At 42.0% G+C, this 21358-nt stretch overlaps 1 protein-coding gene and 1 non-coding gene across 13 annotated transcripts in view; both read left to right on the top strand.

Moving 5' to 3' along the window:
• The window catches only part of EML6 (EMAP like 6), a 313172-nt gene that overhangs the window by 37084 nt on the left and 254730 nt on the right, over window positions 1-21358 (top strand). For 3 of the 12 annotated variants that reach the window (XR_006595566.1, XR_006595568.1, XR_006595567.1), the window contains exons 1-2: window positions 989-2033; window positions 2822-3550. Coding sequence is in view for 7 of the 12 variants with exons in the window: in XM_045054220.1 (XP_044910155.1) it covers window positions 3354-3550 (197 nt within the window). In the remaining 5 variants the exon portion in view is untranslated. Of the gene's footprint in view, window positions 1-988; window positions 2034-2821; window positions 3551-21358 lie in introns of those variants that run through there. The other 9 variants (XM_019827201.3, XM_019827202.3, XR_006595565.1 and 6 more) reach the window with 6 other exon arrangements.
• On the top strand, window positions 14704-14810 carry LOC111560007. Its single transcript, XR_002741451.1, has one exon. It is a non-coding gene; the product is annotated as a U6 spliceosomal RNA (small nuclear RNA).

The following is a 21358-nucleotide window of genomic DNA, read 5'->3' on the forward strand; positions in this document are numbered from 1 at the left end:
GTATCTTAGTTCCATATATTTTGGCTTATTCCCCTGGCTCTGCAGTCCCCTGATAATGGGCAGGTCCTGATGAAACTTTTTATTCCTATTGAAGACTACTGTTTTTATTGTTTTTCTCCTTGTCAAGGAAAAAAAAAATCAACAGCTCTCCATTATTTTAAGGATACAGTGGAAACCTCTAGGTTCAGCTCCATCCACAATCTAACCTTTCAGGTTTATGTCCCCTTTTCATCTTACGTGAATTCTCTCACACGGATTCTATTCACTGTTTCTAAATTTATGTTTTCCTACATCTATCTTTTTATTCCATAGACCCATGTAGAGTGTTGTTTATCTTGATTGATCTCAATTCTACCCGTACTTCCTATTTCCTCCATGAAGTCTTTCCTGACTTATTATAACTGGAAAAGCTCTTCATCTTTTGAATTCCTGTATAGAATCTATTGTCTCTACATAATTCATTGGCAGTGTTTTATGGTAAGGCATTACTGGTCATTTATATTTTTGCTTATGTCTTAAATCTTCTTCAGGAATTTTGTTTTTGTTCTTGGTAGTGCCCTTATCTGCACAATGCCACCTCACATATTTGTAGATTCCTGTTCCCTTAAAAATAACATTGAAACCAATTCACATCTTCATTGTTGCAGGCAGCAACTGCTCTTCCAAACTCTGGCACTTCTAATCTTCTGGAGGTTTTCCTACCACTCAGAGGGCTGTATTAAAACTTGAGGTAGTTGGGGGTGCCTGGGTGGCTCAGTTGGTTAAGCGGCCTACTTCAGCTCAGGTCATGATGTCACGGTCCGTGAGTTCCAGCCCCGTGTCGGGCTCTGTGCTGACAGCTCAGAGCCTGGAGCCTGTTTCAGATTCTGTGTCTCCCTCTCTCTGACCCTCCCCCGTTCATGCTCTGTCTCTCTCTGTCTCAAAAAATAAACGTTAAAAAAAAAAAAAAACAAAAAAACAAAAACTTGAGGTAGTTGAAGAACTAGTTAAGTGGTTGCAGGAGAGCTCAGAGAGGAAAATAAACGATATGCTCCCAATATCCCTTCTATCATCCTTTGAGTCTTTAGTCACTGGAATTTTGAAATCTCTTTCCACAGGTCTGCTGTGGTCCCAATACGAAAATGGGCTACTCCGGAATTCATAGTTCACTTTGGGCAGTGGCATTCACAGACATCCGTGTTTGAAGGCCAAGGCTGGTTCTCACCTTCCCATTTTCAAAATCTGGTTGTCCTTCAATTCCCCAATCCCGTCGTAATTTAGGAGGTAGCTCACGGAAGGCTCTGGTTAAGGCAGAGTGAGCCCACATCCCCCAGCATTTTTCTTAAATGTGGCAGCACCGCACTTTAACAGATTAGAACCCATCTGAACAAAAAGGAAAACTGAAGTAGGAAACAAACTTGGGCTCCAGTCGGCTAGCTAGAGTAACCCTCAGGCACTGGTGCAAAAGAAATTCTTGAGGCGGGCCATAGAGGTTATCTCTACTCCAACTCCACTGCTCTTCTCCATAGATACACACGCACGCACGCCACCGCCTCAGTCACTTAGGGATCGCAGGGCGGTTGACAAGCGTTCGCCCTTGATGCGCCTTCCTCTGCTCAGCGGGAGAACAAGAGGCACCACCGACGCCGGTAATGGCCTCTGCACTGCCCCCTCTGGGCGTGCGGAATCCTGGGACTTGTGGTCCAGCTCCGAGGGCTCCCTAACCGAGTCGGCATTGAAAGGACTACAATTCCCAGAATGCATCGAGGAAGGGAGAAACCTGGGCGGGGAGAGAGAGGGGCGGCCCCAGGCTCTGGGGCGTCGCGGTTTCCAAGCGCCGTGATCTCGCCTAGTAACCGGCCGCCGCGGTTCCCGAAAGCTGCGCTGTGGCCCCGCCCCCGGAGCGCCCGCTGGAGGAAGAACCCGTCTCCCGCTGCGCCCCAGTGACGAAGCCCATTCTCGGGTGCGGGAGGTGGGGAAGGGAGGGCAGGCAGAGGATTTCGCTTGCCTGTGCGAGATCCGGGACGTGCTGGCGGCGCCCGCTCCGAGCAGAGGTTAGAGGCGGAGAGAGCGGGGATGCTCTGCACACTAGGCTGGATCCGGTGTGGGAGGAGTGCAGGACGTTGACAGGGAGGCAGTGCGCGCGGGTCGGGCTGTCCCTGGGGGCTGGCATTCCCTCGGACATGCGGCAGCCGAAGCTAGGGTAGTGTGGGCGCACGTTGCTGTGGGGTGGGGGGCGCGGAGTGCGTCCCGGCCCCCACCCCCGCCTGGCTAGAGGCTGACCTTTGAGCCCACGGGTCCCCGTAGCTAGTTCAGACCTTCGCGAAGCGGGGCACTCGATTTTTGCCACTTGTTAATTATTTAATTTCTTCGGGACCAGGAGCGTTAGTAGGTAGCGCTTTCCTGCCTCCAACTGCACTAGTGTCTCGTTTCCTCCAATTCAGAAAAATCTTTCATGACGCTTGCACTTGGAGTTGCTGATTAGTGAGAACTGCTAAGTTCTTCATGATTTTTTTCGGTCAAGAGAGGTTTCACGGAGGATGTGATTTTAAAATACTTACATGACAACTAATTGAAGCATCTAAAAAAAAATGACCGTTGCATATTCACCCTGGCTTAATGGGGAAACAGCAAGTATTCTCTTCAATCATATCAGCAACCAGAAGCATTTTGGGCATATTTCATATCATTAAGGAAATGGATCTGGAGGGAGGAGAATAGTTGACAATTAAAAAAACCAAAAACCAAAAACCTTGGTTTAGTCTGGGGGTCATTTTCTTGGACTGGTGACTTATACAAAAAATCTGTTTCTTTCTTCCTTTCTCCTGCATCCTGGGTATAGACTGTCAGTTTCGGATCCAAGGATGGTGATGGCAAAGCTTACCCGGGTTCTCTGTCAAATCAAAGCTGTCACAGAATAAATCCCGTTGCCTGCTGCGAAGCCCCCACGCACTGCAAACTTCAGTGAGCGAACTGGGTAATCAGTGTTTGGATATGCAGATCCCTGATTTAAAAGGCGGGGTGACCCCCCCAAGAACCTCTCCTGGGGGACGAAGCCCGCAGGTGCAGTGAGGCGTGTGCGTGCGGGTGTTGGCGCCCGCGAAGACGCCTTGCCCGGGGAGAGGGAGCCGGGGCGCCCGGCGGGGTCTGGCGGCCGCGCACTGGCGGCTCATCTCTGGCGGCGGCGGCGGATGATGGTGGCGGCCGGCGCACTGGGCTGTGTCTGTGCGTCGCCGCGGAAATCAGCGCCCAGCGCTGCCCACTGAGCCCTTGCAGGTCCTCCGCAGCCCGAGTCTTGGCGAGGACAGACCCGGAGCGCAGGGGCCGCGGACCCGCGCGCGGGGGGGCCGGGGGACGAGTGGGGTCGGCTTATCATGGCGGATCGGACAGCTCCCAGCTGCCAGCTCCGGCTGGAGTGGGTGTACGGGTACCGGGGTCACCAGTGCCGCAACAACCTGTACTACACGGCCGGCAAGGAGGTGGTCTACTTTGTGGCTGGGGTCGGGGTGGTTTACAACACCCGAGAGCACAGCCAAAAATTCTTCTTGGGACACAACGACGACATTATCAGGTAAGGAGGTGGCCCGAGGTGGTGGGGAGGGGTTGGTATGGAGATTGGAAGCGTGGGGAGAAGGATGACCAACCTGGCTTTGCTGGGGTCAGATCTAGGAGCCCTGTGGAGTAAAGGATTCTCTCTGGAACTGCATGGAATTACATGGCTAGGGCACACACAGGGTGGGGGGTGAAGGTGGGGAGGGAGAGATTTCTTTCCTCTTTATTCCTCTTGGAAGTCTTTTAAATCTCTAAGGAGTTGAGTGTCCTGATGTTTTTTGTTTTTGTTTTTGTTTTTTTTGGTGTTCATTCCTGCTACAAGTGGAAGGATCCTGGGTAACCATCAAACACTTCTTCCTGCCCTAACTAGGTAAATGTAGGACCAATAATCTGAACTGTGGGTGTCATCTTTGGCAGGCTCCTCAGTAGGTTCCTCAACAAGCAAGAGGATTTTAAAAAATCTAGAAGAAATTTTTGCTACAGGTAATTTGGAATCTTCATCCCAGATGCTTTGAAACTGGAAAATTTCTGCACTGGGTGGGGAGTTTGTTCTCTAATATTTCAGTTGGCAGTGTTTTAATGCAAAAAAAAAAAAAAGCATATTTATACACTAAATGGATGCTTCCACAACATCACTGAGGTTATGAAAGGCTGGCAGCTGCAGGACCACAAAATCCTACCAGTTAGTCCCCAGAATGACCAACATCTGCCGGTGAATGGCCAAGACTGATTAGAAAAACATGACTGGATAAATAGCCTTTTTAAGGGGCCCTCCCCATCAAATTTTAGAGGGGCATATTTGATTCTTGGCCCTGTCCTCTCATCTCTGGTCCAGATGCATTTTCCTCCAGCTCTTGTCAGCTGCTTGTGTGACCAAACAAGGTGTGGTCCAGATGCTGTTCACAGGGAATCCCATGCAGCCTTGGGCAGTCAAGGAAGATTTCCATATGGGAGCCTCACCCACAGGGCTGTTGACTTGCTGGGGGCAGACTACAACTGACAGCGACCATATTTGTCCCTTCCAAACTTGTATGTTCACTGATGTAGAACTTCTATCACATTTTCAGAATATTACCACTGTGCTCTAAGTTTGCCTTGCAGAGTGAAATAAATGGTTATGTGGCATAATGTAATGGTTTTGATTTCTCCTTGGGGAGAATGGTTCAAACATCTCACTGCCTCCCCCAATGTTCTGCTTATTCTAGAGCCTTTTTTTTTTCTGAGCCCTAAAGTTGAAAAATTGTTACAAAATGTAAAAACTTAATATTTACAAATACAGTAAAGTATATATTTTAAGAAAATCTTTTGACTTTTAGAAAATGAAGATTTTAAGTACTAGGAGCTCTATTCTTCCCAAGATTGGGTGTTACTGACATGTAAAACTTTCTTCGTGTCACATGTGAGAAAATCGCTTTCTTCTTTGCTCCTTAATACAATAATGGTTGTGATTGGGGCATCTCTCCTAGATCTGTCCTCTGATTGCCAGGCTGATGATTAAAGTCACAGGTGCAAATGATTAAAAGTGACTGGTGAAAAGGTTAGATGTTTAAAAATTTAAACCGATTATGTTTTCTCTCTGTCTTTCTTAATGCGGTGCTTTCCATTACACCATTGAAAGAAGATGTAGCCCTTTGGGTGAAGGGAGAGAGTGGCAATTAAACAGAAAATTCCCTGGGGTTAAATGATATTATTGTGACAGTTCACTGAACTACTTTGAGGATTGGAACTCTTCATCTTAATTTTTTTCTCTGATAGGAAAAAAAAATGAAATGCACTGTTGAAGCTGAAGGTGGGAAAAGGGTGGAGTTGCAGGAAACCTCTGTTCTGACAGACAGCTGGACTAGAGGGGTTGTGATGATATATGGCTTAATTAAACACTCAGATTTGAAGAAAAGGTGAAGGAAGTTGTTTATATGACTGGGTTTGCAGGAAGCCTCAAGTGATGCAAAGAAAAAAAAAAAACGATTTAGCTTCTGTCTATTATGAAGGCAGTTGTATCTTTACACTGAATAGTGGCGTAGTGGTAAGCCTGCCTTCAGAGACTGGATTTTACTGCTAAATGTTTCATGATATTTGGGTCTGAATATGCACAGGTGAGCAGAATTCTTTAATATCCACGTATGTGTTTGCACAAAGAAATAAAATTAAGTCCAACAGATTAAAAAACACAAACCACAGATCATTATGTAATTAAGAGCTGTAAAATTAGACTGTTTATGCTGTTACTTTGCTTTATCATAAATCTATATATATGATGTATAGACATATATATGTATGATATATAGACATATATATAGACATATATATGTATATACATGTGTCTATATATACATCTTTTTTTTGGTGAATGCAGTACACAAACCATGTTTGTCTTTATCCTTAGTAAGTGAGACTCTAAGGTGCCATTTCTTTCATAATTTTATTCTCAGAAACATTTGATATTTCAAATTAATATTGTAAATTGTTGGGAATATTCATGTATTAACTTGTGGATTTGGACAGGAAAATTATACTCTTTTATCTTTATGAATTTCAACTCTGTGTGTTCCTGTTCTACTACTGATTTCCCACTGAACATATTGCAGTTAGCTATTGAATGAGGAGCACTATAGCTAAGGTTTTAGTGCAAAAGTGTTTTGGGTTTTTGGAAAAATTACATGAATGTCCAAGCTCCTAACTCTTAATTCCAAAAAATGACATAATGTTAAGTAATTGTCTACTTAGCTTTTGCCTTAGCTTGAAAGATATATTCATAATGCATGTATTTCCTACTGCTTTATTATGCAACTTTCTCTAGAATATTAACTAGAAAGCAGCCCAACAAATATTGATACCGCATTCCATTTTATAAAAATGTGTGACCTCTGAGCTCACGATGAACTTTAATAATAATGTAGGATTTGGCAGAGCTCATTAGAGCTTAAGCGTATGTGTCCTCCTGTTTTGACAGACTATGTGTTTAGGTCAGATTTTTTAAAGCGTTGATATGTGAAGCATAATGTGATTTATTGGATGTGGAGGCTTAGTTTTATTCTTTTGAATGATTACCCTTCAATACAGATAACAGATTAGAGGATGATGCCATATTTTAGCCCTGATAACACTGTGACAGGACAGGTAAATACTAAACGCAGTGTTCGCTCTCAGGCTAACAACAGGGCTCAAATCAGGCTTACTGGCAAGGCTGGTAATAGAAACTGGAATAATTACTAACTTGGTTTCTACTTCAGGGAGCACATCATGACACAGAAATTGAGTAAATGAAAGAAAAGGTCATGAACACATTTGCTCTCTGTCACCTCCCTTCCATTTTCAGTGACTCCATTTAAGACATTTGTCTCCTTACTCTGGATTGGTATATTGTTTCAGACTAGTTCCCTCTGTTTTTCTTTTTCTTTTTTTCCCCCACTCTCTTTTGCAAGGGAGGTTTTTCTGCAATACTCTTTTAGAAGGAAGTGTATTGACTTTGACTTTGCTCACACTCACTTATGAACCCCACCATGCTGGAGTCATCCCATTGAGGGGCTTGACCACTCAGGGCTTTGTTTATTTGTGAAATGGAGGTAATAATACCTAAATTGCAAATTGTGTATTGGAAGTAATGTATGCAAATGGTTTGGCCTGGGACCTGGCCCTTAGTTGGTATTCCATAAATGCTCTTGGTAGTGGTGGTGGCGGTAGTATTTGATCAAAAGCACACACTTAAACCACAAACAAAACAGATTCTTCATTGTCCACAGGCTGAAGCTCAAACTCCGTAGCTTTCCATTCCCTGTGGCTCTAACCCACCTTTCTACCCTTATTTTCTCTTTTTAAATTACATATTGTTTGCTTCCCACTTGCCATTTAATAAGATTACTTTGTCCCTTCCTGCCTCACAATGGAATGATTTATCTTCCCGTCAACCCTTCTTCCCAACAATGGCACAGTGATGGGTTGTCAGACGGGCATGATTTTAAACTTTGATCTGCCACCAGTTGGGTGACTTGGGGAAATGACTAAACCTGTGTGAGCTTCAGCCATTATCCGTAAAACAGCTTCTCATCTATAAATTGGGGATTTAAAGGTATCTACCTTGTAGCTTGTGGCGATTACATACAAGGTGCCCCACTGTGTTTGGCAAACAGTAAGTGCCCGCTGCAGGGGGCCTGTAGTCCTGCACGGCCCCATCTGCTTTGGTTTTACCACTCCCAGGAGACCTTCTACCATCCCTAGATGAAGGGGTGCCTTGCATTCCTAAAGTTTTGCATCTTTCATGACCAGTACTGCTCACTTAATATGTATCATTTAGTACCATTCTTTCCTTCTGAATATTTTCATTGATAAGTGTATATAAGATCTTTGAGGATGAGAATCAATTTAATAACCAGAGCCAACATTTTTTGAGTGCAGACTCAGCACTAAATGTGTGTACAGATTTACCTTAACCATCTTCTCAACAACTTCCTGACATCAATACTGTTGTTAGCCCCACTGTACTGATGAGGAAACCAGGGCACAGAGATGTTGAAGATCTTGCCCATGGTCACTATTTAGCAGGCTATCAAATGGGAATTGGAACCCAAATCTGATTCCAAAATTGCTTCACTGTTTTACAAACTCTTTATTTTTCTCAGTTGCTGTGGTCACTACCACTGTGCCTTGTTTCTAACGAGTACTTAGGGAGCTTTTTGCTTCTTGTAACTCTGTTTATCAGTCCGGTGCTTTATTCAGGAGCATTTGAAGCAGATTGCTACAACTCAGTCTAGAAATGGAACCATGTTCAAGTTCACCTCAGGAACATTACCAACTTTGAGACAATGACCTGAAACAATGATCTACTGGAGGTATTCTTTAGAAATTAAATTAAGTCTCAATTGTGATGTGGCTGAAATAATTGGTGCTGCAAACACAGTTGAACTTGCTGAATTTAAAAAGACGGTTCTAACAGCTATGGCTGGGTCTAGAGTGTTGAGTAAACAGGTTCACATGAAGGCCTGGAGATGTGATTTCATATTCATTGACCAGTTTGAATAAGGGAAGCACGGGGGTAACTATAAAGGATCAAGCCCATATTGAGTTGAGTGCCTGTTTTGCATCAGAATATATATATATATATATATATATATATATATATATATATATATATATTTCATCTTGCATTTCCCTCTCCCCCAATTCTGAGGTATAGTCTTCTCGTTTCACTCTGAGAGGGAATGGCTCTGAGAGGGAAGAGGCTCTGAGAAGGAAAAAGATTTAAGCAAAGTTATCTCGGTAGTACTATCAACTATTTGTTGGATCCTGTTCATTTGCAAGAGCATGAAGTGAAAGGTTCTGATGGAAGTTTATGATCTGTTCACAAATGATCTTATTATTGTTATTCTTATTAATAAGCTATAGTATATTTGGTGATTTTTATTAATATTTATTTATTCTCTAAATTGGGTACATTTTACTTGTTTATTCGTCAAAAACTCATTTAATTTCTAGAAGGTACCAGATGCAGGGAGTGCGTCAGTGAACAAGACCACATTCTTGCCTCCGTTTTGGTGGGGGAGGCCAACAGTGAAAGAACAAGAAGACATGGCGAATAGAGATTGTAAAAAGTGCTGAGAAGGGAATGATCACAGAGAGGGGCTGGGTTGGTGGGTGCTACTTGTCATAGAATTCCAGAGCTGGAATTCTGTGCTCTCTAGGGAGATGGCATTGGAGCGGAGACCTGAAGGATGAGATGGGGCAGACAAGTGAAGATGGCATGGCAGAGGAGAGGTTACATGCAAAAGCACCAGGGTGGGGAGGAACTTGGTGTACCCAGAATTCTGGTGTAGATACCCAGAGAAGGATCAAGGTCATTGTAATTCTCATCCAGGTCATTAATGCCTCAGGGGTCTTGGTACCATATGTCCTAGATTTCCCTGGACAGTCACAAATATTCCATTCAATTATTGTGATAGATATCTTTGTTCTTATCGTATCATGGGTGTCTATTTTTAATTCAGAATATATGACTATGTTTTTATTTAGAAAATATGGTTACTCCATAAAGGGTCATTGTTTGAAAAACATAATAGCAGAATATACTCTCTTACAAAGAATGATATTGGTCCCACAGGCAATGGCCAATTGGGATGTGGATTATACTGTGGTAGTTGAAAAACTGTCCTGTGACAGCATCTCTAAGCAGAGTTGTCTTAGGGCCTCTCCTACCCACCAGGATTTGGATCTGAACACTCTTGCAATGTAGGTGACATTTTTGCCACCGAAAGAAGGAAGCTGCTGGGAAAGCTGACTTGCTGGCTTTGCTTCTGGGACTTCCTCTTCCTGAAGCCATATGGAAAACCATCCATAAGCCACCAGACTCTGTACAACTTCAGCAGTCAGGCTCCTCTTGTAGGTTTAACGCAAGTTTGTCATATGTGGATTGGTCTTAAGTGTAATTAAAATGTTTGAGAGCAAACATTTCTTCTCAAATATCCTTGTTCATAGGAGTCACCTGAGCACTTGCTAAAATCTAGATTCTGAGTCAGTGAATCTTATATGAGGGCTGACAGTCTGCATTTCCAACCATCTCCCAAGTGATGCCATTGTTTCTGGTCCACAGGCCACAGCAAGATTTTAGGGACCTCACTGGTGTGTTTCAGAACTCAGTTGACCAGTGTTTTTTTCAACCCACGTGATATTTTCAGCTGGTGAAATAGACTTTTTAAAAAAATTTTATTTATTTATTTTGAGAAAGGGGAGAGAGAGCACTCACACGTGCACAGGGGAGAGGCAGAGAGAGAGAGAGAGAGAAAATCTCAAGCACGCTTCTCACTGTGAGCGCAGAGCCCAACACGGGGCTTGAACCCATGAACAGTGAGATCATGACCTGAGCTGAAATCAAGAGTTGGACATTTAACCAATTTAGCCACCCAGGTAGCCCGTGAAATAGACTTTTAATAATATATGTAATCTATACATTTATTAAATTCTTAAATTAAGAGAATTGATGTTTTCATTGAGGTGATTCCTAGCCCCGTGTTGTAAATTCTCCAGAAAGAACCAAGCAGGCACTTGTTGGCTCAAGTTAAGGAAATGGTGAGCTTGTCCCTGCAGGCAGTGGAAGAGTGTGTCCACTGCCTTCGTGTAGACATACGTTTTTCTAGTCTCTTGAGTATATACCTAGGAGTGGACTTGCTGAATCATACGGTAACTGTGTGTTTAACTTATTGAAGTCCTGCCAGATTGTTTTCCAAAGCGATGTGTAATCCCACCAACAATGTCTGAGAGTGCCAGCTCTTCTGTGGCCTTGCCCACAATTATGTTCTGTCTTTTTTGATAATAGTTATCTTCCTGGGTGTGAAGTGGTATCTCTCTGTGATTTTGGTTTTCATTTCCCTGATGACTAATAGCACTGACCATCAATTCATAAATGTATTGATGATTTGTATATTTTCTTTGGAGAAAATGTCTACTCAAATCTTTTGCCCATTTTAATTGTTTTTTATTGTTGGGTTGTAAAAGTTCTTTATGTATTCTGAATATGAGTCCCTTATCTGCTATGTTATTTGCAAATATTTTCTCCCATTCAGTGAGTTGTCTTTTCACTTTCTTAATGGTGTCCTTTGAGGCACAAAGTTTTAAATTTTGATGATGTCCAATTTCTTTTTTTTCTTTTGTCCCTTGTACTTTTGGTGTTAAACTAATAAACCATTGCCTAATTTAGGGTCGTGAAGATTTAGGCCTGTGTTTTCTTCTAAGAGTTTTAGCTTTGACATTTAGACAGATGATACATTTTTAGTTAATTTTTATGTATTGTGTGAAGTAGGGGTGTCTAGCTTCATTCTTTTGTGGGTGGATATCTAGTTGTCCCAACACTATTTGTTGAAAAGCCTATTTTTTCCCCATTGAACTGCCTTGGATGGCTCTAACCTTTGAATTCCCCTGGTAGAGGGCCCATTGTTTTCATTTAGAAGATACTGAACATTTGGAGACCCAGAAACCGTGAAACAGTCATTAAAAAGATTAACCCAGAAGTAATAGAAATCTGAGGCTTTGGTTGCTATCCTGTTTGAAAAGATGGTGTTAGAAACTATAAGGATATTAAGATTTTTAAATATTTAAAGAATATAACTATATTTATACTTTGAGGAACCAGTGCAGTAGTTAGTAACTGCTGGTTTAGGGACCACCGACAGTCTATATATACACATTAGCTTTGTTTACTCCCAAAGATTCTTGCTTTTTAAAAATGAATTTCCAGCCTTCATCCTTGCTGCTCAAGACAGATCTTTTGAGGCAGCAGAAGGGAAAGCAGAGGGAATAGTCAGAGAATGTGAATGTGCCCCTTGACCTCTACTCCTTTTTCAGTTCATTCCTTTTTTCCCCCAGTGGGAGGCAGGCACCTGGATGACCTCAACACAGAAATTGAAGTATTCCACAGTTACCCCTGGTGTGTTTGTTTGTTTGTTTTTTGCCACCTCTCTTCCCATTAGCATGAAGGAGGGGAGTGGCGGGCCAGCAATACCTCCCTGAGATGAAAGAATCTTTCTCCTGACTGGCAGTACATAATATGTTGGTCAGATAATTTTTCTAAAGCTATTGAGAATTGTTTTAAGGCATGAGGATTCTTGTTAAGTTTAGCAGCTACTCAACAATGTCATTAAAACATTTTTCTGTGTTCATTGTGAATTGATTCTATGGGTAAGATGAAAACAACATCCACAAATGACAGGATGCCTTCTAAATAAGCGATCAGTTGCAAGACTGAAACTTTTTCAAAGAAATCCAATTAAGGAGAGGATCATAAGGTGACAAGAGAATCTTTTGGAATTCAATTAGAGGGAGTGTGGCTGACCTTTTTAGGCATTGTGCGGTTATTAGGGAGCTAGTCTTTCCCTAGTTCTTTCTCTTGTAAGAATCACAAGGATTCATACCTCTGCCTCTCTCTGGATAATATATGCTTTGATTTTCTATAACTGCAGACTGTCTTCTTAACTCAATGATCCATTTTGCACATAGTCACCCCTCTCCAAAATTCATCTCGGCCCCTCAGCACACATGACTATCCAGCTTGGGGTCCTATAATACCAGTTGAATCAATTGAACTTTTGAATCTTAATTCCAAATTCCCAGGAAAGAGAATCTAATTGACTTAGCATTGGTCACCATGTCCACCCAGTCCAATCAGCTGTAGCCTAGAGGGTGGGACCATGTTTCAAAGGGCTGCCCCTTTAATAAAGTTTGTCTAAGACAACATCATACTCAATGGGGAAGAACTGAGAGCTTTTCCCCTAAGGTCAGGAACAAGACAAGGATGTCCACTCTCATCACTTTTATTCAACATAGGACTTCAGCTGGAAGTCTTAGCCAGATTACAATCTGACTAAGATTACAATCTTAGAATACAAAAAGGAATAAAAGGTATCCAAATTGATAAGGAATAAATAAAATTTTCACTACTTGCAGATGACATGACACTATATATAGAAAACCTTGAAGACTCCACTGAGGAACTATTAGAACTGATAAATTCAGTAAAGTTTCAGGATCAAAATTAATACACAGAAATAGGTTGTTTCTGAAATACACTAATAACAAAGTACCATAAAGAGAAATTAAGGAAATAATTCCATTTACAATTGCACCAAAAATAATAAAATACCTAGGAGTGAACTTACCAAACAAGTGAAAGACCTGTACTTTGAAAACTATAAAGCACTGGTGGAAGAAACAGAAGATGACAAAAACAAATGGAAAGACATTCCATGCCATTGGATTGGAAGAACAAATATTGTTAAACTGTCCCAGTAACAATACTGGTAGTATTGTTAAATACTACCCAAAGCAATCTACGTATTTAATGCAGTCCCTATCAAAATACCAACAGCATCTTTCACAGAGCTAGAACAAACAATCCTAAAATTTGTATGGAACTACAAAAGACCCTGAATAGCCAAAGCAATCTTGAAAAAGAAAAAACTGGAGGTACCACAATTCCAGACTTCAAGTTATGTTACAAAGCTGTTGTAATGAAAACAATATGGTACTGGCACAAAAATAGACACATAGATCAATGGAACAGAATAGCAAGCCCAGAAATAAACCCACAGTTATATGGTCAATTAATCTTCGATAAAGGAGGCAAGAATAGGTAGTGAGGAAAGGACAGTCTCTTCAACAAATGGTGCTGGGAAAACTAGGCAACAACATGCAAAAGAATGAAACTGGGCCACTTTATTACATCATACATGAAAGTAAACCCAAAATGGATAAAGAACCTAAATGTGAGACCTGAGACCATAAAAATCCTAGAAGAGAGCATAGGCAGTAACTCTCTGACATTGACTGTAGTAACATTTTTCTAGTTATGTCTCCTGAGGCAAGGGATATCAAAACAAAAATAAAATATTAGGATTACATCAAAATAAAAAGCTGTACAACAAAGGAAACAACTAATGAAACTAAGAGACAACATACTGAATGGGAGAAGATATTTGCAAATGACATATCTGATAAAGGGTTAGTATCCAAAGTATATAAAGAACTTATACAACTCAACACCAAAACCCCTACTATAATCCAATTAAAAAATGGGCAGAAAACATGAATAGACATTTTCCAAAGAAGACCTACAGGTGGCCAGTAGACACATGAATACATGCTCATCACTCATCATCAGGCAGATGCAAATCAAAACCATAGTGAGATGTCATCTCACACCTGTCAGGGTGGCTAAAATCAAAACACAAGATAATGAGACACCTGGGTAGCTCAGTCAGTTGAGCATCTGGCTCTTGATTTTGGCTCAGGTTATGATCTCACAGATTGTGAGTTTAAGCCTCACATCAGGCGCTATGCTGACAACATTAAGCCTGCTTGGGAATCCCTCCCCGCCCCCCCCCCCGGTCTCCCACCCCCCCATTCAAGGTCCCTCTCTCTCCCTCTCTCTCTCTCTCTCTCTCAAAATAAACTTAAAAAAAATTCTCTCTCTCCCTCTGCCCCTCTCCCCCACTTATACTCACTCTCTCTCTAAAAAAGCCCAAAAAACAAAACAAAAAAGAATAAAAACAAACAAACAAAAAAAACACAAGACAAAACAAGTGTTGGTGAGGATGTGGAGAAAAAGGAAGCCTCAGGGACTGTTGGCAGGAATGCAAACTGGTACAGCCACTGTGGTAAACAGTATGGAGTGTCCTCAAAAAATTAAATATAGTGCTCGCTTCGGCAGCACATATACTAAAATTGGAACGATACAGAGAAGATTAGCATGGCCCCTGCGCAAGGATGACACGCAAATTCGTGAAGCGTTCCATATTTAAAAAAAAAAAATTAAATATAGAACTATCCTATGATTGATCTAGTAATTGCACTACTGGTATTTACTCAAAGAATATGAAACACTAATTCACCAGGATATTTGCACCCCTATGTTTATTGCAGCATTATTTTCATTAACTAAACTGTAAGAGCAGCTCAAGTGTCCATCGACAGATGAATGGATAAAGAAGAGGTGGTACTGAGATACAATGGAATAGTATTCAGCCAAAAAAGTAATGAAACCTTGCCACTTGTAATGTCAGGGGTGGATCTAGAGGGCATAATGCTAAGTGAAATAATCCTGTCAGAGAAAGGCAACTGCCATATGATTTCACTCATACATGGCACTGAAGGAAGAAAACAGCAAGCAAAGGGGGAAAAAGAGTAAAATTAAAAAAACAGACTCAACTATAGAGAACAAACGGATGGATACTAAAGGGGGGTGATTGGGGGGATGGATAAAATAGGCAAAGGGAATTGGGATTATACTTAATCTTGATGAGGACTAAGTGACATGGAAGTGTTGAATCACTGTACTGTACACCTGAAACTAATACAACAGTATGTTAACTGTACTGGAATTAAAATTTAAAAAGAAAGATTGTCTTAGAAGGGAGGTATGGGCTGAGAAGGAATAAATGGCAGCTCTCCTAGAGGAGGTAGATAAGAAAAGGAGGCAAATGATTTCTTGATAGAAAAAACAGGAGAGTGATGAGTCGAAGGTGAGAAAAGGCAAGGAAAGAGGATATGAAGAGGGCTTTAAATACAAAATATTGGTGATGAAGGGACACCTGGGTGGCTCAGTGGGTTGAGCTACCGACTCTTGATTTCAGCTCAGGTCGTGATCTCAAGGTTGGGGGATGAGCCCCGCATTGGCTCCATGTTGACTGTGGAGCCTGCTTGGGATTCCCTGTCTCCCAGTCTCTGCGCCTCCCCCACTTGTGTGTGCAGTTGCTTGCTCTCTTTCAAAATAAATAAAATTTAAAAAACACCAAAATATTGGTGATATGACACATCATGGGATTTTCAATTCTCATCTGAGGCGATGCCAGGGTGTGCTTAGGGAATGCTGTCTGATGGCTGGCGACCACAGCCTCGTAGGGTAAAGTGGACATCAAACATTTTCCTCCTAGAGTGTCAGTACTACTATCGAGGGTGTTGTCTCCCTGCTGGGGTCTGGTGGTAGAAGGGAGAGGGAAGTATATGGGAAGGGGGCTGATGCCAGCAGGTACCAGCGAGGTGGCCAGATGGCACTTATAGGAGGGGCCGGTGCAGCCTGCAAGATGATGGAGGTGCAGCTCTTTGCCAATTGGTGAAGAAATATTTTCATACTATTTACCTGACACACATACTGTTGCACATCTGCTGAACACCAGCCCTGGCCATGAGTGACCTGAGTGGATCCTTAGATGATTTTGTGAGGTTGGCCATCTAACAGGTACTGAAAACAAATCTTCCTAAAGCCAGGCTTGGACTCTGCTTAAGGCTCCCGGTTGCACAGGACAGGGTTCAGACTTCTTTCGCAGAGTCTCCAAGGCTTATTACAATCTGGTTCCTTGCCCCTCCTCCAGGCTGATGTCTCTCCCTGTCCTAACATCCTCCAGCCACAACAAACTCCTTGCTGTTCCCTGAGCCTGGCTGCCTATTTTGTGTATCTTCATCTTTGCATGTGCCATGTTGGCTGCCTGAAATGACCCTCACTTCTCTGCTTGTACAGTCTCTTTCTTCCTTCAATCTCAGTGTAGTGTCCTCTCCCCCAAAGCCTTACCTGACACTACAGGGCCTATTTTTAGGCCCTTCTTTCTCTATACATCCAGGCAACAATGCAAGTACCTGCCTTCTGGAGTCATTGGATTGTGTTGTGTTTGTTGGCTTATTCATCTCTCTACCTTACAGATCTTGACTTATAGATCTACTCCGATCTGAGTTCTGAGTGTGTCCCCTTGTGTCACGTGTGTTGTGGGCTTAGTAAATGCTTAACATATTTTTATTTGTGGTTCTTCATATCTCAAATTATTTGGAAGGAGCAAGGTGTAAAACAGAGATGATATTTCTATAGAACTCATTCCATACATACTTTGCAGAGACAAAATCCTGAAAATATACTGTCAGCTGGCATGTATAGGCAGGATGCAGAATCTTGTTTTTAAAAAATATTTGGGTGACAATAGTAACCTTCACTATTCTTAAGTCAGACACCAAATCCTATTTATCTTCTTCCTCCTACTGTTTTCCTGGTCTAGATGGAAAATCTAGCCATTGAAGACATACGTGTTTTTCTATTGAAATATATCCATGGATCTTATAATGAATGAAACACTTTTTTTGAATGACTTAAGATTTTTGACTGTGTTATGAGGAAAATCTTGATTTATATCCCTTTAGCTTTAGGAAACATCGTGATCTTTTAAGCAACTTTTGAAAACATGATGGAATGCTTGTAAGAAATGCTTTGCAGAGATTGTAAAGTAACATCTGCTGGCTCTTCGTTCCCACTCCAGAAGAGATCCCCACCCCCCGCCAAAATACAGAAGTAGGTGTTCAAGGGCAGGCCTCCTGGGGCAAGTGACTTTTGAAGGATGAAGAGCAATTTGGTAAGCAGGTGGAACAGGAATAGGGAGGGAAGGAACACCAAGGAGGGCACAGCTTGTGCAGAGGCCCAGGGACTTGGAAACAAGGTCTCCTGAAGGGAGAGGCAGTGGTTCAGTATTGCTGGAGTGAGGAAGATGTCGTGGGAGATGAAGCCGGTTACATGGCCTGGGACTAGATCACGAGAGCGTTTGCAGTTCCCCCCACGAATTATGGGGACCAGTGGGAGGATTTAAACAGGGTGAGACAAGGCCAATTTACATTTTAGGAAGATCACTGAAGGCAGAGAATTTCTACTTTATTTATATTAACCTTTTCTTTGAGATTCCTCCCCTCTGAAGGCTTTTTTCCTTCAGTGCCAAACTTCTCAGAAGCGGGAACACGGCATCATACGGGGGATGGAGTCCTAGGGGATCTAACACAGCACTGGCCCTGTCTCTAGCCAGATGAGTGAGTTTAGGTATGGTGCTTAATGTGGGCCTCATCTAAAAATGAGCTGGCAGACTGTGTGATCTCTAAGACCCTTCTAAAATCTTTTCTAATCAAAGTGCTGTGATTCGGAGTTGTCTCCATTTACTGCCTTCATATCCTTACTCACTCCTTAATGTAAAGAACTGGTTTCTCCTTCTACCAGCCACTGCAGTCATTTCTGAAGCAGCCCCAGTGACCTCCAGTGCTGAAGGAGGCCGCATCAAGCTTAACCTCTTCACACCATTGGGTACTGCTAGCCAGCCTCTACTCGACAGTCTCCCTTTTCTGTTCCAGAGGTTGTAGCCCCTGGTTTTCTCTTACCTCTCTGACTGACCTTGGTCTTCTCTTCCCTAAACCCACCTTTTATGTGTAAGGACCCTCAACATTGCTCACCAGGTGTTCCTGCCCCAAATGCATGATCTGAGGGTAATCATGAGGAATACAAAATAAGGGACTTTCTTCAACACGGCTGGCCTATACTTTGCAAAAAAAAAAAAAAAAAATGTCATTCTCATAAAAGACAAGAGATTGTAGAGTGGTTCCAGATTAAGGGGGACTAAAAAGATCCACCGTAGTGCAGTGTAAGATCCTGGATTGGAGTGGGGAGGATGGTTACAAATGCTGGTATTGGGATAATTGGTGAGATTTGAAGATGGGACCACATTTTAGGTACTAGCAGGATTCGACTCTAGCAATGTAGTTATGTAGGAAAAAGCTTTTGTCTTAGGAGATACATGCTGGACTATTAAGGAGTGAAGAGTCATGAAGGCTGCGAATTGCTCTCAACCATTTAAGTAACAGCAGCAGCAAATATGACAACAATAATGTGTCTGTGTGTGTGTGTTTGAATGTGTGTCTGTGTCTGTGTTCCTCATGGCATCTGTTCTTTCCTCTTCTTATTCTGTGCTCTTTCCCCAAGACCTCTTACATTGCCTCCTCCCTGCCTCCATTCTTGCCCTCACATTCTGTTCTCAACACGGCAGCCAGTTGATCTGGTTGCATTAGGAGTCAGGTCATGTCAATTCTCTGCTTGGAATCCTCAGACTACAAACCAAAGTCCTAATAATGGGCCTCTAAGCCTCTATGGGGGAATTTGGCCTACTGTTGTTACCTCTGTGGTCTAAACTATTTTTTCCCCATGCCTTGCTTCACTCCAGCCTCACTGACCTCTTGACTGCTGCTTGAAAACCCAACTGCTTCTCTGCCACAAGGCCTTTGCACTAACTGTTCTTTCTGTCTGGTTCCTTCTTCCCCCAGACATCCATGTGACTTTACTCATCTCCCTTAGTTCCCTGCATCAATCAGTGAGGCCTTCCCTGATTACCCTATTTAACATTCGAACCCCTCTCCAACACATTCTTTATTATCCATCCCTGTTTGATTTTTCCCCTTAGTTCTTATTTATTTTGTTACTTGTTGTTCTCTTCACTAGAATCTAAGCTCTCTTTGGGCAGGACTGTTTTGTTCACTGCCCTGCCTGCAGTGCCCAGAATGGTGCCTGGTATGTAGAAGATACTTAATAAGTAATTTTTGAATGAATAAATGAACAAGTTGTGTTTGCTCATTTAATATAACCCCTTTGGAATTTCTGCTTAGAATAGGACTTCTTTTTTGGATCCCCTTTGATAGATTATGAAGCCTATGGATTCCATCTTAGAATAATGGGTTTGTTTGTTTTGTTCTATCCTTTGATCAAAGTGTAATATAGATACTGAAAAGTTCACATTTGGATCAGTCTTCACAAGCTAATGCACCTATAAACCTCACCCACATCAAGAACCAGAACATTACCAGCACCACAGAGAACCTCTGGTGCCCTCTTCCAGCCGTAACCCCCATTGCAAAGGTAACTTCTATTCTGACTTTTAACAGGGTAGATTAGTTTTTCCTAATGTACTTTAAAAAGGAATAGTACAGGGGCGCCTGGGTGGCGCAGTCGGTTAAGCGTCCGACTTTAGCCAGGTCACGATCTCGCAGTCTGTGAGTTCGAGCCCCGCGTCAGGCTCTGGGCTGATGGCTCAGAGCCTGGAGCCTGTTTCCGATTCTGTGCCTCCCTCTTTCTCTGCCCCTCCCCCGTTCATGCTCTGTCTCTCTCTGTCCCAAAAATAAATAAACGTTGAAAAAAAAATTAAAAAAAAAAAAGGAATAGTACAGTATGCATTCTTTTGTGTCTGGCTCCTTTCAACCAACATTACATTTATGAGATGCATCTGTGTTTGTACATGATTATTCTCAGTTCGATACTATAATTTATTGATCCATTCTACTGTATCTGGGCACTTGTGTGAATTTTTGTTTCTTTTGGCTACTTCGCCATTCTAGTACAAGTAAACATACACATGTAATTCCACACAGGAGTGGTATTTCTGGGGCACTGGGTGCACGATAGGTCAGTGTTGCTAGGCCCCCCATACAGTTTTCCAGAGTGCATATATCAATTTATACTCACACTATCACAGAATAATGTTTCTTAATGCATATAATATAATACATAAGGAGGATTATAAAGAAAATGAGATGTTTTGAAATATAGTTATAAAACTATTTTTAATATGTCATGGTGTATTACATGTGCTTTATTAACTCACACAACTGAAAGGTCTAGCAGTCTTAATAATTATGGATTTCAAAGTAGTGATGAATATACATGGTGTTGTAGGGATCTGCTACAGCTTTAATGTAATATGAAAATATCTGTGATGTTATTGGTCTCAGGGTGACAGGTACTGCTAATACTACTCTAATTTGTTGCCTATATTCTGAATGATAGGCAATACTAAAGTCTGTTACAAGCTGGTAAAAGTAAAGATTTTTAGTAGTTTTTAGTCTGAGTACATAAACCTTTCTGAATTCTATTAAGGGGTATTTGGACTCCAGGTTAAGACCCCCTAGCTTAGAGGAACGAAAGTGATTTACAGCAAAGATCTCTTGAGTGTTTACTATGTGCCATTCACTGTGCAAGGTCCTGAGGGCCCATCAGTGAAAAATATGCATCTCCTCTCAGGAAATTTATGATCACGAGGGCAATATTCATAAATGAATGAGCAGCTGGATATGGTGTGTTTAGTTCTATGATAGGTAGCTCAAAGTATATGAGAGCCTTAGGACATACACCTAACTTATTCATGAGAAGGGGTGGTGGTCAGAGAAGGCTCTCTGGAGGAAGGAGCATCACTATATTTAGGCTTTGGGCTGATTACTATACAGTGTGGATAATGGATTAGTGCAGAGAAGAGGCCCTTGAAGTTATTCAGGGGTGAGATCATTATGGTGGTATGCAAAAATGCAGTGAATATATTCTGGAGATTCTAGATTCCTGGTGATTGGAGATAGGCAGTGGGAGAGAAATAAGGTGTAAGGAAATGGTCTAGTTTCTGTCTTAGTCACCTAGTTGGAGGGTGGTTATTATTTACTGAAATAGATTGAGGAACAGATTCAAGGTCAGGTGGTGATGAGTTCAGCTTTGGACATAGTTAAATTGAGGTGTCTG

The sequence above is a fragment of the Felis catus genome, chromosome A3 (assembly GCF_018350175.1).
Source record: "Felis catus isolate Fca126 chromosome A3, F.catus_Fca126_mat1.0, whole genome shotgun sequence".
Classification (NCBI taxonomy): domain Eukaryota; kingdom Metazoa; phylum Chordata; class Mammalia; order Carnivora; family Felidae; genus Felis; species Felis catus.